General features: G+C 31.4%; 1 protein-coding gene across 1 annotated transcript in view; it reads right to left on the bottom strand.

Annotated features, from left to right (window-relative positions):
- Positions 1-8,376: 8,376 nt before the first annotated feature.
- Positions 8,377-19,617, bottom strand: part of LOC132930171 (putative ferric-chelate reductase 1 homolog) — a 43,572-nt gene continuing 32,331 nt past the window's right edge. Inside the window, exons 2-14 of the mRNA XM_060995891.1 lie at positions 15,321-15,722; positions 14,167-14,261; positions 13,904-14,027; positions 13,582-13,782; positions 12,455-12,722; positions 12,109-12,377; positions 11,256-11,363; positions 11,008-11,164; positions 10,605-10,831; positions 9,879-10,125; positions 9,664-9,776; positions 9,437-9,550; positions 8,377-9,218 (exon numbers count right to left, since the gene is read on the bottom strand). Coding sequence (XP_060851874.1) covers positions 9,084-9,218; positions 9,437-9,550; positions 9,664-9,776; positions 9,879-10,125; positions 10,605-10,831; positions 11,008-11,164; positions 11,256-11,363; positions 12,109-12,377; positions 12,455-12,722; positions 13,582-13,782; positions 13,904-14,027; positions 14,167-14,261; positions 15,321-15,668 — 2,406 coding nt within the window. The 5' untranslated portion in view covers positions 15,669-15,722 and the 3' untranslated portion in view covers positions 8,377-9,083. The remainder of the gene's footprint in view (positions 9,219-9,436; positions 9,551-9,663; positions 9,777-9,878; positions 10,126-10,604; positions 10,832-11,007; positions 11,165-11,255; positions 11,364-12,108; positions 12,378-12,454; positions 12,723-13,581; positions 13,783-13,903; positions 14,028-14,166; positions 14,262-15,320; positions 15,723-19,617) is intronic.

Below are 19,617 nucleotides of genomic sequence, written 5' to 3'. Positions count from 1 at the left end.
TTTACAGTATTTATACTACAATTTCTATATCCCTCCCACTGGATCGTTCACCTAGATTCTTGGACTAAAATTATGTAGTCCAATTACATCAGCTCATCATTATGAAAAAGTTACACAAAATAATCGTCTTCCTTGATTACATTACCTATGTATAAATGTTGCATAATGTATTAATTAATTGTATAGTACATTAATTAGCCTTTTTTTGTAGTACAAATATTTTTTATTAATTTATTACGATAGGTACATATAGGACACAATATGCGTAAATAATTTATGCCACTATTGATGATTTTAATGAAGCTATTTTAAATGGTACCTAATTGCTTTGTATGCTGTTTAAATTATTTTTTACAATCATTTTAAAATTGTCTAAACATAATATGTAAGTAATTATTCCATAACATTTATTCTGGGTTGCCGAAAATAAGTCAACTTTGGGCATAATATACTCGTAGCTATAAAAAAATAATTAACTCGACAAGATTTTAATATTATAGATGCGTGTTAAACTGTTGTACTGATTTCGTTTTTCTATCGTGATTATTCATAAATCATAAGTGATTAGTCAAACGATTGTTCATTTTAATTTTTGATATTGGATACACGATGCTGCGATATATACGATTTTAAAGAGGTTTTTAATGAATATGACAGCAAACCTAACCGGGCCACATATAGCTACCAAAAAACTACAAATATTATGTTAACAGAGCGTATAATACCATGTACCCGCTAAAACATCATGTACACGAAATTATTATAATACGAACACGGCGCGTGCTTTTCATCATATACAGCCAATTGGTTTGTTGGCGGGCAGTGTGGCTACCTACAATAGTGGTATTATTTACCCTGAACTCGGCCGCCCGTCGGACCATAATTATTATTTTGGACCTGAGCTCCGTACTAAACAATATAAACATAATAATGTATACGGTATAATACTGAACATTACAGCAGCTGAAGCCATACATGCCACTCTAGATCGAGTTGTCGTGACTCGTGAGTAATTATTATTCGTCTGCTGCAGGCTCCCGCAGAACAATAATATTATATATTGAAGTATCGTATTGAAATAGCATAATTCCAGAGCTCTGCAGGACGAGTTTATGAATAGTTTTAACAATAAAAAATTGCTTGTAGTACTTATTCGACTAGTGTTTGATTAAAAGGTAATAATAATCAAAAAAAAAAACAAAAAAAACATTAGAATATTATATAATACTACCTGTTACAAATATATAATATTATATAATATACGCGTCTACCACTCTATATGATCCCGAAACTTAGTTTTTCTACATAAAATAATTATTCGGCTACAATAATCTAAATAGATATATATATATATATATATATACAAATTACAATTAGGTATGTGAATAATACTGGAATAGTTGAAAATATTTTAATAATACTTTTATGAGAAACCTATAACATTATCAAAGCATTTTTCTGCTTTGAAGTAGTATTATCCGAACAAAAAGAAACAAAAGAAACGGATAATATTCTGTTTCGTTACAGTTTGCACAATTGTACGTAAAGAAACTGAAATTAAAAATTAAAAATATATTTACAAAAAGTTGTTATATTTATACATAATTCTGGTCATTGTTTATACAACAGAGTATTAAAAATAATACTAATAAATAATAAGTAATAATAGTTTTACAATACTAATAAATTCACTGTAGACAGTAATATTTTATAAAACATATTTTATAATCCGTTAAAAAAAAATTACCATTATTTATCACATCTAAACAATATTATTATTTATTTGTCAGCTATTTGTAATATTATCATCTCGTATAAGAATATAATTATTGTTAAAATAAAATATAGTAGTGTAGTTAAATTCGATTGAGTGGGATGTACCTTTAAGTTTTTAATTATTTCTATAACTTATTATTTTATTCTATAATTAATTTCTCGAGACAATAATTTTATCGAATTATTATGAAACTTCCATATAAATACAAATACGGATATAATAAGAAAACTGAGCAAACTGAACAAATAAAAGTTTTATTCTATTTCCAAAATTAAATTACGATTAAAATATTAATTTTAAACAGGTGGTAAATATTTAATGCATAATGTAATTTTATGAATATGATACAATTTTATTAACTTTGCGTTAATTTTATACCTTCTGGTATTTTGTTTTCAATTTTTTGATCATATCTTTTTTTAACAACAATTTGAAATGTAAAAATAGGAGAAAGTCGGGAGAACCATTCTGCTGTACAGTAAATTTGAATTCAATGATAAATTATTGCGTACGATAAATGATTCTATGAGAAGACAGTCTCTCAGGATGTATTACTAAGACGTATATTCCATGAAATATTTATATTTGCAATTTTAGTATTTTGTTTTGCTATTAAGGTAGGTATTTTGTTACTTTTATTCCCAATTATTTTTAAAGTACGGTTTATTATTTTCCATTTACAGATCGATACATTTTTATTATACTCAAAAGGTGATTATACATAGAAAAAAACACAAAAATCAGTTTATATTTATCGCTCCACTTAGAATCTAAAACTGTGATTTTCTTAAAATTTTAATACGATGGTTTTATGTTTTGTATCTACCAAACTTAAGTGTTTGGGAATATATTAGTATTTTGTATGATCATTAAAATTACATTTTACGTGATTTTAACACAGTGTACTTAATACTGACGTCAAGGAAGTTTAATTGGTCTTGAATCTTGACCTGCTATATTGATCTTTGCCAAATTCTTAGTGAATTTTCCAAGTACTGAAAGGCCTTTTTGCTCTTACTTACTATAGTCATTGAAATGGTACAAAATAATCGAAGACTTAATAAACGTTTTCAAACAATTATCTGAAAATTATTCACGTAAATGGAGTTTATCTAATAATTCAAGAGGTACCATTACAATTTGTTAGAAACTAATTTCACTTTTAATTACCAAGTCCCGACAAAATAATTCAAAATGATTTGATGATACTAAATAATGTATACAATATATACACTTAGTATGAGATGAAAAGATTTAACTTCACATTATTAATTTTTATACTTATTTATCTACATTTTGTTGACGTCGAAAATTATAATTTTATTTTATGTATTTGTCTTTAATATTTGTTGGCTTATTCTAATATTTAAATTATTTTGTCAATCAATAATGATTTATTTTTTTCATTAAATTTTTCATAATAACTATTTTAGTTAATTAATTTTATTTTTTAATGTAGGTAATATACCATCAAGATAATACAAAATTGCAAGACAATCCATTTTATCATTTTACCATTCTAAACTTTAATTTGTATTCAAATAAAAAATCAATTAATTAATTTCCGTTCAAATACTAAGATCAAATTAGGTATTTTATGCAATTCTGTTAAAAATTATTGAATGATAATTGAGTAATAGTTGATTTAATATTATGTACTAGATATTAATACTTTATTAAAAAAGAAGAATAGTCGTAGTTAGCACTTAAAAGTAGTTGATTTTACACAAGTACAGTGTTATTCAATTGGATTATTTTTATTTATTATTTTTTTTTACGCAAATGGCGTGTCCCACAAGTATTCATTAATACAGATTATTAGTATAATACATATATTGCATTGACCAACCGTTTTAAATTAGTAAATCTTATTGGACTAACTGCATCTATTTTTAATAGACAAACTATTGTATTCCTAGAAAAAAAAATACAATTTTAATTTATATTAATTCATTAATCTAAAATTAGGTGTACAAAAACCAATGCCAGGACCGTCGGCGTACTTTTCTTGAATTCAACTCTGATTGGGGTGAATAGACGAGTCACAAGTTTTGGTCCGCAAAAGCGGGGAAACATAGCATCATATAAATTATAAATGTATGAGAAAATTACAATTTTCCTTAATATAAATCAACTAGCTTTCTATTGTTCTCCTCTTTGTAGTACATTAAACGGCCTGCTTTACGGAGACATCACATTAAAAATAACTCACTCCATTTATACCTACCTCGTGTTTATTTTAAATTTAACAATGATTATGTGTATTCTCTTTTAATGAACATTGTTGGAGTGGAAACTTGTACTTCATTATAACTTATATATAAATATACAGCAATTATTTTGATTATCATTTATCAATCTATATATTTTATAATATTGTTAAAATTTATTTCCTATTAGGTATTTATAGAGATGTGCTGTAATCTTAAATTGAACGAACAAATAAAACAAGTAATAAGATAATATGTACTAAGAAAAATTGTGTATTCTTTCAAAAATGTATAACTAATATTTTGTATAATAAAAAAAAATTATAATTGTATATAAAATACTAGTTGAGCATATCATTAACTGCGGTGTATTCATATAAGAAGGAGAGGGATGGTTATTCATAACAATAGACACAAAAAAAAATTTTAAATATAAAAATGCATCCAGTGTACCACACAGAATATCTATATAATATATTAACCAATAAAAAAAATATAAATTTTAAAAAACTCTGTACTTTCTAGTATTGTTGTTGTTTGTTAAACACCGTCTGCTTACAAATATTAAACATAATTATAATACCAAGCAAGTTATCAAAATATCGATGTATTTTTATAATGAAAAGAAAACTAACACAATCCATGCTTTATTGTACATGTAGGTTTAAAGATTGAAATATAAAAAAAAATTAATATTATACTGTCTTAAGATGTAGAATTTGAAATTCTTTAAAGATTCACAACAGAAAAATTGCAATATAACCACTGAAAGAACAAAATAATAAATATTAAACCGTTGTTTTCATGAAGTAATTATTTAATTCTTCAATTTTCTTATGTACTTTCTCTGTAATTTTATCGAATGAGATTTAATGTACATAATAACACATTATTAAATAGTTTATTGTAATTTTTAAACTTACGAACTTGTTCAGTAAAGCCGAATATCTTCTTAAAGAAAAAAAGGAAACAAAATTCAGCTAGTGTTCAAAAATTATTATACAAAATCATATAATTTTTAAATAGATGGGCAAGTGGGTACCGTTTTGCTATATAATAGGTGTCGAGTGGGTCACTGCTATGGGTGTGTTAAATTTGAATTAAATTACATAGTATCATTATTCATTATACACGAAAAACAAATTGTATTGTTTTTGCCGATTAAAAAAAAAGTGAGCAGGATTTTTTTACTTTCGACTCCCTATACTCTATAGTAACATCTAAGTCCAATTTGTTACCAGAAACCACTCACACTATTGAAAATCGATAAAAAAAATAAAATATTTACCGCCTCAAAAAATAATGGCAGACAGAAAAAATAATAAACACACATCGTTTGTACAACGGATACATTGATCGCTCCGCTCAGGATCTCAAAATAATTCATATAATGGTATCATAATTATTATGTCATAGTGATGCTTGTATCGATGCTCATAAATAAATGTCAATTAGAATTCTTCGAAAATATTATTAATAATTATGCACCGTACTGTAAATGTGTGGGCGTTTATTCAACACTGAAATAATTATATCACACGGCAACCCGAATAGGCAATTTAACTACACCGCTATCGTGGATCCACTATTCCGATATTTTATCGTCTATAGTTACGTTACACGATATATATTATACTCGTATGTATTTTCAAGGTATGGTATTTCAATATAAGTATGGGTTGTTATAAGTCAATAAATTAATATTAATTAAAACTTGTTCAACAAACAAAATAAAACTATAAAATATTGCACATTACCGTGTAGTCTCGTGTAACTATTTCTAAGTTGCATACGCATAATATAATATATTAGTCACCTCAGCATTCGAAACACTGCAGCCATGATATAAAATAATATTAATCATCATATTTTATTTTTACATATTTTTTTTTTCAATATTCGCTATCATTTTAACACACATATAAATCATAATTTTAATTCGGTAAGTACGGTCGTGTGTCTTACCGCCGACCGTGAGACATGTGTTTTACCGTTACCGGTATAGCTTATACGATAGTAAATCAACGCTGGATCGATATGTGTGGGCCATATATCTATTACATAAATACCTCTTTATCATAAAACGGACCACGATAATATTATAAAGCGGACAAACCGTCCAAATCTCAGGTCATTAGCAGACCACACACAATCAAACCCCCTATTCAAACAAAACACACACTATTAACCAAATCTAAAAATGTCTCCACTATACACAATCCACTCACCCCCCGACCCACGACGAAACTCTCTCTACAAATACTCCTTTCCTCGCTATTAATCCTTTTCCACATCTTCATCAATGCAACCTCCCTCCCCCACCGGCCGTCCCAACTCCCGGAAAACTTAATTCGACCAAAGATATCCCTGCAACGAACTACGGACGGAACAGAATATTAAATTACGCATCTGCAGCAGCCAATGAAAACACTCCCCGCAGAGACCAGGCTATCGTCTATAACACAATCGACGGGATACCGCAGAAAAAAATATGCCGTGATGATAGGCCATATGGCCTATAATATATCGGCTCCAAAAATATCTCATTTTATTCGGGAATCTATAGTAACATATTTTATATTATATACTTTTTTTCTGATAAACGCAGATACTCAACTCACTTATAGAAAATACTTCGACATTAATAACATAATGCAATTTATATATTTGCCAATCAGTCGACCGTATCAAATGGATAGCCATTATATCTGACGTATGCTCTTTCATACTTATAACCAAGCAATACTATAGAAGTCTTAAAACACATTAACACTATTCCTACATCTCATGTCTGTTATCTTAAACCCGGTATGACCACATAACGAGTTTCCGCAAATTCACAAGACATGAAAATAGAACTAAACTCATTGGGGGCCCTTAACATCAAAACCAAATAGAATTCAGAATCATTTTTACAGACGACGGAGTCACTGGCTTTATGAGTAAATCCATAAGCCACATTTTCAATAAGCAAAAAAAAATCCTACAAACTGACTTAGCCTTACGCAGTTCACACAATCGGGTTTAACGGGAGGAATGGACACACAACTTAAAATATAAACAATCAGACAAACGGCTGGAAAAAATTCCGAAAATGCACGAGTGTATAGAATACGAACCAACATACATAATTTTCCTTACACCTCAAATAATATTCCACTAGATAGTCAAACTATGTCTGAAACTCTCCGTCTCGCCTGTCAAACACACACATAAGACTTTTTCCCCTCTTCATTCACTACCACTAGATCGAAATAAAACTATATACATAAATGGAACCATAAAAAACTTTACTCAGACTCAGACTCACCCTCTCAAAAAAAAAATAAATAATCTCACCGCACTCGCCTTAAATACATCAACATTTATAAGTTAAATTTTATCTTTTTATAAAAAAAAAAATACCTAATAATAACAGGATTAAAAATCCTTCTTGTGGAGATATTGATAATATAAATACCTAAAAACTACTAAAACATGAAATAATTCACATATTTCATTCATATACTTTACATAATTTTTACACCATTACCAATATTGTCGGTTCATCTATGACGTAGATTTTATGTGAACAGTTGACTAATGCATCGACATATACGTAAATTGTTCTATTCTTCGAAACACTATTAGTTTGTACTATTACTTGCTTGCTGTAAAATATACGGTTATTGATATACTTGTCAATATTAAACACCCGTAGTTATAGGTTTTTCCCATAAAGTGAATTATTTATTTTATAGGTGTTAACTTAAATTGATTACGTAGTATAAGTTAATAACGTTAATGGCGGTTATAAATTCGGCGTAGATACCAATATTGGGTAATTAGTAATTAACTTTATCATTAAAATAATAAATATACTCATATTTCAACCTAGAAATACGTTTTACCGTAGTTAGTGCAATTTATTGGAGAAGTTGCTTCTCATTTTGGGTGGTTTGCGTATCAACTATCAATATTAGATACGGGTACAATTAAATATAAAATATGAAAACCATTTATTATGTAAATGTAATAATTTCTCGTAATAAGATGTTTAGGTACTACGATATCGCGCGTACATCGAATAATTGTATACACTAAATAACATTTAAAAAATTGTAATAAATGTACGTAACTCACATCACAGTATATTAAGTAGTACATTTTTTATCGACTTCAAAATGAATTTATTGTGATCTGATTTTAATATTAATTCGTAATATCGAGATGAATTCGACAGATGGAATTTTAAAACCATAATATTACGATAATACAATATAATGACTTTTTGCTAATGTACCACAAATCCTCTGACGATTACGTGGACATGATAAAATAATATAAATATATCATCAATTACAGCCGTGGGACATTGAAAATCCCTAAAAAAAAATATGCACTTCATAATACTGTATAAAATTATTTTATTTCATATTATTACCTATAATTTATTATAATAATGTTAACATACATTTTTAAAAAGTAGGAGTTGCATTTTATAAACTTTTATTATATTTAATCGTAACACAACTTTTATATTATACACACATCGGTCTTCTGTAATAAACATATTTTATGAATATTAATTTTTGAATAGCCATTGTAGCTTTTAGGTGTTTATTCGAAATTTCATAAGATTAACTTAGAAATTCCTTGAATTTCACATTTTATAGCATATTAATTAGTTATATTATTACATAATTACATTATCTATGTAATATATTGTACAACACCTTTATGTAAAATAAATATATTATATTCTATTACATCAATATATCCTTTTAATAACTCTATTTACCTACATATAATGTTGTAAATCTAAGTAGACGAATAAAACGGTTTACAATGGTCAATGAATTACAAAAAGGATTTACATGAAATCATGTAAACACGGTACATAATATAAAACAAGCTTCGAACAACCTGCGTTTTAGTAGGTTACTAGAACATAGTAAAATAATAATTGAAATATCTGTACATTTTATTCAGGCAATATGTAAAATCCTGTATTTAAAACAATTATTTTGGTTTAATAAATAATAATATAAAAAGTAAATCAATTAAAAAGTAAATTAAATTTATAGTACAAATATTACAAAAGCTTTTGATAACTCTTAGCTGAATTGTTCCCGAAGAGAATTTAACTTGTTTTCAATCGGGGCAAAAATAACAATCAATACTAAGGCTGATGTTATTAAAACAATAAACAGCACGTGAATGAACAGCCAGAATTTTCGGAATCCGGAATGCTAAAAAAAAAAAAATCGTAATATTATAAAAAAATATGTAATGCTAATTATATTTTTCGCATACACTAAGTCCATCACAATAATTATGCATTGACGTTATAGAACAAAATATTATATTTTTCAAATTTAATACTTCGCAAAAACAATAAATGTAAAAATGCAATCGCTCGTCGAAAACATGATATATTATAACAGATTTGACTTGGCAATACACTTACCGGTGCGTCTTTGTGTTGTTCGTAGCTCATTGGACTCCTTCCGTTGTGAAGATCTTTCATGGGGAACGTGTTTATGCGCATGCTTCCCGATTTTTCACTCAAGCAACCGGATATCTAAACCACAATGTTTAATCGATAAATAATCAATACGCGTATACGGATAAATCGGTAAGAAAAACTGTAACACAAATAATATCGTGTACATCGAGTGTGGTTTTTGTACTTACCGACAGTATTAAATGAATGATGACGTAGAAGCCTACGTAAGCCACTAGTATCCAATCCATCCATGCGGGGAGTTCGGCTTTGCTGAGTGAGACGGCGAAAAATATGGTTAAGACTGCAAACGTGAAAAAAAAACACGGTCGAGCGTATGAGAGACGGAAATCTTCGATGAGATTAAAAATAAAATATTGAAATACGTCGGGGACAGGCTACTCACTGGAGAATATATGGGCGGCGTTTCCGACCAGCCAATGGATCCAATTGAAAATCGGTCTCTTCGACGAGTCAGGATGTGGCCGGAACGCTGCGAAAATCGGCTGGAAAAACGCCAGCACGGTAGTGACGACTCCCAAAAGAGCGTGCGTTTGACTGGGACCCGAAACCCATTCGCCGAGTTCCACGAATATGCAAGCTGACCCGGCCAACGAAAGGATCCAAGTGAACATCATCAACAATCGATGCCACTGCGGATTGGAAAATAGAATAACGTGTTTTTATTATACAGTGACACAACACATTGCAATACATTACTTAATTATCGTACATTAGGTCTGTTAGAATATTGTAGCTATTATATTATTGTATCAGTGCGTTTTTACAAATCGTTTATATTTTTTTGTATTTTAGAACACAAAAAAATATGTTTTTAGCGGTCCGAATACTAACGGAATAATAATATTATTCCGACGATACAAAATGTTATCAAATAATATTTATTATGCACATGCGCGCGGGTAAAAAAAAGAATGGTCGTAGATTCAATTTTATTATTCCGCGGTTTAATCAAAACATTTAAAAACCGTAAGAAATGATGATTTTTTTTTCGTTTTTTTTTTTTTTGACACAACACCAAAAACCGACTGCAGTGTACAGTATATATTAAACGTACAGTATAATTATCAAATTAATTATTGTAATACAAAACGCTTTCTCAGCAGCTTACCCCAAACCACAAGTCCTTGGAACAACACGAACCTCCGACCCACGTTTGTTTGTAATACCGGGCAATGACTATACCTATGCTGGCCGCTCCAATCCATGCGACAATCATAAACGAACCGTGTAACCTCAAAAGTAACTTTGACGAGGTTCTCAATGACTTGATTTCCGACAACGCACTCGCCTCCGCGGTCGAGGTATAAGCCAAGTCATGGTAGCCTACACTCCGTTCTGGAACACACATCACACGTCCGTTTAATAAATTAGTCAGTACTCTAATCGGTTTTAATTTTATTCGTTTCTACAATGTATATTCTAATATTATGATGATATTTTTGTTGTTATTATAACAATCATCGACATCGTTAGATATTGTTATTATTGTAGGTATCTTTTATCTGTGTTACCTTTTAATGATGTGCCGGCGGCGATCAGTAAAAAGTATTTGTTTCTTATCAGATCATAATTGACTCCTTCCACTTTAGTGACAGCATCTCGCACAACGTTACAGTAAATCGTGCCGTCGATAAACGACGAATTCAACAGTGTGAGTCCATTTTGGCTCTATGAAAATACAGAATGGATATAACGACCATTTTTATTACATCATAATTCCTAACAGTGCCGAGTTTATCATTAAAAATATGCTGCTCACCGTTAAACGTTTGTTGCTCTTTTGATTAGGAACGTTCCATGACATATAAGCTTTGATCAGGTTCGTGCCGACGTTTTCGTGGACGCATTCCATGACACTGTCACCTCCCTGAGAGCAGAAAAAAAATTAATATTTTACGTCATTATAATAGAGTCATTCGCATTGTATTACACAACTCGTTTGATTTTTTTTACATTGTTGAATACGTGACTATTATATCCACACATTACGAAGACAGTATAGAATACGTAGATATTTTAATAAATAATAATAATAATATAATAACAATGATCGACCACAAAACAGCCACTATCTATTTTTTTGTCCTCGGATCCACAACCAAAATTTAACCAGATCCTCAATAACAAGTCGCCCATATTTTACTAGACTGTGCCTTGGCCATTAACGTCTTCCATTCCATTCTTTCGATTTTTTTTTTTCGTAACAATTCCGCTTTGTTCGCACTGCACTATGAATAATATACTTTTGACCTTCAACATCTGTTATTTTATCTTCCCACTTTAAATAATCAAAGAGCTTCGTTGTTTCCATCATTGAAAAAATATAATGTACCTTTAGAACCCTAATAGTTAGCACTATTCTCGGTTCTACCTTTCTTCTTGCTACGATTCTTTTTAATGATTAATTGGGTAAATTTTGGTTTGTGGTTTAAATCAGTTGTTTAAGAATATCATTTTGTGTCATTAGATTGTCATCACTTTTATTTTGATTTGTATGCGTATTATTTTCTAAATATAATTGTTGAAATATATAATATGCGATTTAGTATAACATAATTTTCTTAAATATAATAATTAACCATTACAAATTATAATGTGTAACGCTCACTCACCATCTTCTGGTCGTCCGAAATACCGACGGCCACATAAGCAGCATTCCTGGCTTTCATCTCAAACATGTACCGGGTCCCTTCGACTTTGACAGCCGTCACGGCAGCGCAGTCCTGTGTCGACAAGCAACCGTCGGGCGATCCGAAGCACGTTTTTGTCTGACCACAGTTGTCGTAAAACGGGTCCATTACACGAGCCGCTCTCAACTGGCCGAGTTTCCTCTTATCAGGGCTACTTATGAACGCTACATCGTGATAACCAACGCTGAACGCTATACGAGAATAGTTTCAAAATAGAAATTGTTATTACGACCGTACGTTTATTTTTATTTTGCCACAATTTGCGTACTTTTTAGCGAGGCGCCGGCGGCTAGTAGGACGAAATAATCGTTGTTGTCCAAGTCATACGTGTTGTCTTCCACTTTTAAAATGGGATCCACGACAATCTTACAGTAAATAGCACCGTCGATGATCGAGGCGCTATCCAAACTCACGCCCGACAAGTCCTCGACGCGTCGATTTTGCTTTCGATTGGGAACATTCCACGATTTGTAAGCACTTACGCTATTGCTCCGGCCACTCTCTTCATGAACACATTCGACAACGCCATCGCCTCCCTAATGAATATAAGCATATATAATAAGGTTTTGATGGACAACTTAAAGTTAAGTAAACGAAAACACACTATTGTACTATGAATGTTATTTGGCGAAATATAAATGTTTTTTAAAAATTACGATCTATACTTTTGACTAATAAATTACTTTATAAAAATGTAAATATCGCAAAACAAATATGTTAACCACAAATAAGTTTAATATTATTTTGAAAAATACCATCTGCGTAAAGCATTATGTAACATGTAATATAAATATTATTATGATTACATATTACAGGTTTTTAGACTAATTTTACTTTGCAACAAATTTAAACAACTATTCGCTCTTTTGCTTTTATCGATTACAACTAAGAAGTTACCACACCAAATTATAAAGTTCATTAATTAATCATTGCATAAATGATTACATTGCATGTTTTCCTCGAGAGTTTTTTGAGTTGTGTTTAAAGCCTTAAATTCAATATTAAATGTTGAACCATCAAGACAAGCATTTGTTTATCCGTTAAAATCAAGAAAAGTTTCACAATTAAATTCTTTGAAAACACACATAGAAGACAAGAATTTATATATACTTTATGGGCCCCACTTTCATAAATAATTCGAAATTAGCTTACGATAAGTCGAACCGTTAAAAATTTGTTATGCATTAAAAATAATTGTATTGTATTATTATAATGTATAACGTGATTATTATAAAAGTAATAGTTTTCTAAGGACAGATAATATGTAAATTATACGTAATTTTAATATCTAATCGACAATTTATTACTATATTACGTATATATTGTATTATGCAAATACAAAAATAATATATGTTTAAATTACGTTTTAAATCGATAAACATTTAAATTGTATACCATTTTGTTGTCGTCCGAAAGTCCAAAGGCCACATATTGGCTGTCACGGGCCATCATTTCAAATTGATATTTGTCATTGGACGGCATCAAAGCTACAACCGCTCGGCAATTCATCGTTTGAATGCAACCCAAAGGCGCTCCGACGCAGTTTTTATTTTTTCCACAACCGTCGTAAATGTTTGCCTCGATTTCTTTGAGACCCTAAAGCATTCACACGAAATTTTGTAAGTATTATTTCCATTGGTGATACGATAACAATAGTAAATATAATATATAAAATATACATATTATACTATAGTATTTTTTATTTTTAAGTAGTTACATTTTCTGATCTGCCGATTTCGGTAGGTCCGGAAACTGAAGGCCCGCCTCTTGTACTGCTAACCTGAACTGGAGTCGAAGTTATGCCAACCCAAAATGTTGCGTAATCAAGCAACACCGTTGCACTGCATAAAAAAAATATTATACAATTTTTTCCATATTCTAATCGTGTGATATTATTATTACGTAATAAAAAAACATAAAATATTGTTGAATTCAGAACATTATCACGTTAAACGTGTCAATAAAATATTCAAAACTTACACAAAATTCACTTGTCCGTCAAAGTTTCTCGGTGCTTCCCAATCAAATTCTACTGATTTCTTTTTCGTGTTGCTACTGTGGGTCACGCCTGAGCTCTAAACATTAATATTGAATCTATTAGGAAAATCACTGTAATTTAAACATATTATTTTAAATGATAATCGTTAATCAAAACGTATCTCAAAATTGTATTATTGTATAATAATTATCTCTTTGCTATAATTATTTTGTGTGCGAGAAACCCTATTACAATAATAATAATTATTATTATTATTGTTATCCAAAGCAATAACAAATAATAATATACACACATTTTATACAATAAAATTGAAAAAATAAAATAATAATAAAAATGACCAAAAGTTTTGTCGGTCCTGTATTCCTTACTATTATTTCGACAAGATACAACCTACTTTTATTATTCTATGTTGGAATCAACTAGATTAACCTTGGTCTACACATCTCGCTCGTGACTCGTGAGAACGCATTATTGCGATAATCTAGCGTTATTATAACAAGAAAACAGGTAGGTGCGTACAATTCAACCATTATTTTCACTATTTTACAACACCTGCACTATAACAATATAATATAATGGTATGCAACTAGTTTCTATTACGTCTGTTTCAATTGCGTTTTGATTTGTTCTGCGAATCGTACCATCTTCGTCTATAGGCGTGCAAAACTCATCCGAATATAATGGTCTAAATGGTTTTCGTTATAGATTCACGCCTTACATTTCACAACACACCCGTATTTATGTCAAAAATCGTATGACTGAAGTGTTAAAACGCGGATTTAAAGTCAAAATTTAAAATTTGAATGCTTGAAAAACGGAACATTCGGAATACCGAAATTTGCTCGACCGACAATAGAAAACTGCGGTTTCGTTGTTGCTATAGAAAAACTACAATTTACTCAGAAAAATTGGTACCTAAGTGTATACATGCCAACGCTGTATTATTCGGGTTTTCCGATTTTTCGTCTTTCGCTTATTAATAACTTATTCACATTTATTACCCAGTGACCACACTCGTCAATACCGTGTCCCACAAACACGCTTATATACAGTATTACGTTACGTATTATATCGATTCGATCGTTGCAGTGAAACAGCAGACTCTATATTATTATATAATTGTCATTATACTCACGATCACTTCGTTGCAGTCGAGCGTCTGAGAGTCCTGCGGCACCTGGACGAACGATCCGACGGCATCCTCGCCGGTTCCGGGCGCTCGGGCCTCGATCAGGAACCCGATGAAGTAGTCGTTCGGCCGCGGCGCGGTGAGGGTGACGCGGACTCTTGACGACGTGACGTTCTCGGACGGCACGATCCGGTACGGGGCGGCCGACACCTGAGCCGCCTTGCCGTGACCCGGGATCATGGTGCGGCACGTCAGCACGGGCGCGCCGGACTCGTAGCCGCGGACGACCAACATCGAACAGCAGAAGACCGCCAGGATGGCGAACGCGGCGACCGCGTGCCGGCTGGTAGTCATCGCGCACTGCAGCAGATCACTGTCGTGTCAAGTCGAATATAATATACACGTGCGCTGTAATCAGTAAAAACAGACGTACGACTTGAGTAAACCGAGTAAAAGTGCGAAAAAAACAAAATGATTATATTATTACTTAATATAAAATATTAATTAACGTTACGGTAATGATAAGTGAAAACGGCAAACGATTGTATTTTTTATTTTTATTTTATCAATTGTCCTATCACTGATCAGCAGCTGTGTATAGTCTGCAGGATGTCACCGATGTCTGTCCGCCCGCAAACATAAATTGTTTTATATTCGAACGTGACTTGCGCGGACGGCATGTGTTTTCGGTCTGACCAATATTATACCTACCGCTACTGTTGAATCATAATTGATTTTTATTATGATATAATTATACCTATACTGTTTGTTGAAGTATGCCAATGACGACGAGTTTTCGAAAACAATTAACCGTACGCGTATAAACAATATCCTATGATACTTATAGTGTCCCGTTACATCCATCCCTGTCGTTGACACGTTGACACGTTTTAGAATTTTTTTTTTTTTCAAATTGATAGCATTTTTAAAATAATCACTTTTATAACGTTTTCGAGTAATTACTTACCGTATAAACGTAAAGTATACAACGTTTTTTCATCGGGTGACAATATTATATACAAAGTCAATAAACCTATATGGATTGTGTACTGTGAAGATATGGCGATAATATTTTAATGATAATAGTACACAACCAAGATACAAATAACGATAATTAGTCTCAACACTTTGTCAGCCATACCACAGCCACCCCGAGCCACGCTCATCATGCGGGCGAGTGCCGCGTTTTAGTTTACATTATACAAATTCATTCGACACGCCGACGATGGCGACATATTATAATGGCGCGTACCCACAGCCATTAGCTTATGAACTAAAAACAATGTGAACTGAGACGCACGCGTACGATACGAGTAACTGCGAAACGGACTTCGAGATCGATTCAAATCAATCGTGCGGACACGACCACTTAAATATGATGATAATTATATTCTTGGACGTCCGCGAACGCATGTCATAAGTCGAAAAACACATTTTTGTCTTCAGAAAAACTCGACTAAATACAATCACAAACTTTTAAATCATGATTAAATGACACAATATGGTTTAATGACATTTTTTCCATATTTGATAGATGAACCGTAACTCCTCTTCTGGTAGGTCAATATTATTTTTATCTATATAATAATGTTTAGCTGTGATAACTCAACATACGTCACTGCTACGTACCACATAAATGTTGTCATTCCATATAATATATTACTTTATTATGCGCAAACTTTTAACTATTTACCAAACTGTAATAAAAACCACCGCCCACTGCCGCAGATCACGTCGTCTTGATATTGTTAAAATACCTAATTGCTTGCTGTAAGGCCGTAACCCAGGGAGAAGGGTTTAACCCCCCTGAGAAGTTTACTCAAATTACGTAATTTAACGAACATATTTAATATCGATTTTTTTTTTTAATAATATTTCATAACCTCCACGCTCTACCACACAATTTGTTCTGACTACGGCTTTGGGTTGCAGCAACAACCCCGCGGGACAACTCCCGATAGTGACTTCTTCCCGGAAAAAATATATTTATTTTGGTGCGACACAAATCCGATAAATATCTTTTGAGTTATCATAAATTTCGTTAGGTATTTATTTTCAATGGGAAGAAAATAAGATTTAGAACACTTTTATGTTGGTCCCCCTGGACATTTTTGAAAAGTAAAATTTTTCAGTTGTTGTAGCAGGGCTTTCGTTATACCTATATCAGTATTATAAATCATAATGTTCATGTTATATTATATGTAATATAATTTACTATACCCAGCAATCACGATGCCTCTCTGCACGCGTGAGATGAGTTAGCGATAACTCTTGTAGCTCAGAAAAAAACAAGGACTAGGTCCTAATCGAAACATCATTTGAAAATCTGTATAAGCTGCTCACGTATGCGTAATTAGTGCATTTTAACCTCGAATCGCCTAAACCACATCCATCCTACCTAGCCACAAACCATTCTCTCCTCTCCCCCTCAAAAAAAAACCACAAAAAAAGATAAAATCGTGACTTGAAAGGACTTGACAGTATAAATAATATTATTTTACAATCATACTTGCTCCCTATATTTTGTCATACACCTGTTGTTATAATTATATTTTAATTTCCGATTAGGTACACACGTGTGACTGTTTTTTTTCCACTTCCGAATTTCCGTGATGCAAGTACACATTCACTTAACCGGTGCCTTTTGGCACCCGACTGCGAATTTCACGGTAAATTATTTCTAGACATTCCAGCACATTCACGCCACACGTTGCCGCCTACAATAACAATATATTATTTTCATTTTCCCACCGCTGCAGAATGATAACAATATTAATAAACGCACGCGCTTGCAGTTTATAATATTAATTTTGCGTAAATTTATTGCGAAAATTCAGTTATCGTGCCGATACACACTTCCTGAATGAGTAATCTCGGTTCTTAATGAGCGAATTTATCGGCACGATGAAAACTTTTAAAAAAAATGTCCACCGTGTCCCAATCCGACGGCATTGTTAATATTATTTATGATCGTTAATACCAAGACGAACGACAATTTATATTATACGTGAATATTTTAAACTAAACCTTTATTGGTGTGATGTCATAATCTCGATTATAACATTATTAGGAGCATAATACTACGAAACCAGTAAACCTGTATGCTATATAGATATTATACAGTTCAATCGCAATTAACACGTCACGTTATTATTTACGTACAACAGAATAATATGAGCTTGTATGGCAACGATATACCTGGTTTTCACGATGTGTACAACGCATTAATATAATATGGATTAAGCAAATCACATAAATACCATTCCAGGATGAGTCACGTTGAACATTTAACTCATGCGATTAATTTATGCGGAATTTTGTCGAAATGCGTTCCTAGTATGACAATATAAAATACATTTACCTATTAGCTAAAACACATTTCCCCCAACACGCCTTTCTGCTGCCATTGTCACCATATTATACAGACGATAATCGTCCCACAGAATATTCGTCCTCAACACAATAGTATATACATTATACATATATAATTCGGAAGCTACACATTTTGCCTAGTGCTCTGGTATAAATTATTAATCGGAAGATCTATTTATTGAAAAATGTCCTTTTCAAAAAATTACATCTCTTCCGGACACATACATAATATGCACGTTGTGCCGTAGTAGTTTAGGTACTTTATTCGCAGACGAACAATAACACCGTTATATTATTATTAAACAATAAATATATATATATATATATATTATAGTATACATATTACATACTATATATACCGACGAGTTATTCTGATAGACGATACGACAACAATATTAATTTATAGCCTACTCAAAATTACATTCAACTCGTGTAGGCAATGGTACGAAAATAAACAAAATACAAATGTATTATTATATACCTATAGGTACCATTCATACGCGGCGCCTAAGCTTTTGGGTCGTGTACCTCATGTTAATTATTATCTATAAACGTGCAGTAGGTATTTGCCTACTATTATATATACAACAAGTTATAACAGTATTATTTTACACAGTATGTATAGAAACTAAACATATTTCCTTAATTTTTTAGAAAGTGTGTTTGCTCTAAAATAAATTATGGTATAGTTACATAGGCGACGGACACAGGTGACAAGAACCGTTTAGGTCTCTAATTATATATTTTAAGTTTCTAGACTACTTACAGAATCATTGCATACGACAAAAACTAAAACGTAAAAATATTATACTGCACATATGCATACCAGAAACGAAAATAAATAAGAAAAATAATATATGCTGTTTTAACTTAACACACGCATTGCGGTATATGAGTTTATGTAGTGCATAATAATATTATGTAGGTATAC

Source organism: Rhopalosiphum padi, chromosome 1 (assembly GCF_020882245.1).
Source record: "Rhopalosiphum padi isolate XX-2018 chromosome 1, ASM2088224v1, whole genome shotgun sequence".
Lineage (NCBI taxonomy): Eukaryota > Metazoa > Arthropoda > Insecta > Hemiptera > Aphididae > Rhopalosiphum > Rhopalosiphum padi.
The sequence above is the reverse complement of the archived record's forward strand: the minus strand, read 5'-3'. Positions and strand labels throughout refer to the sequence as shown.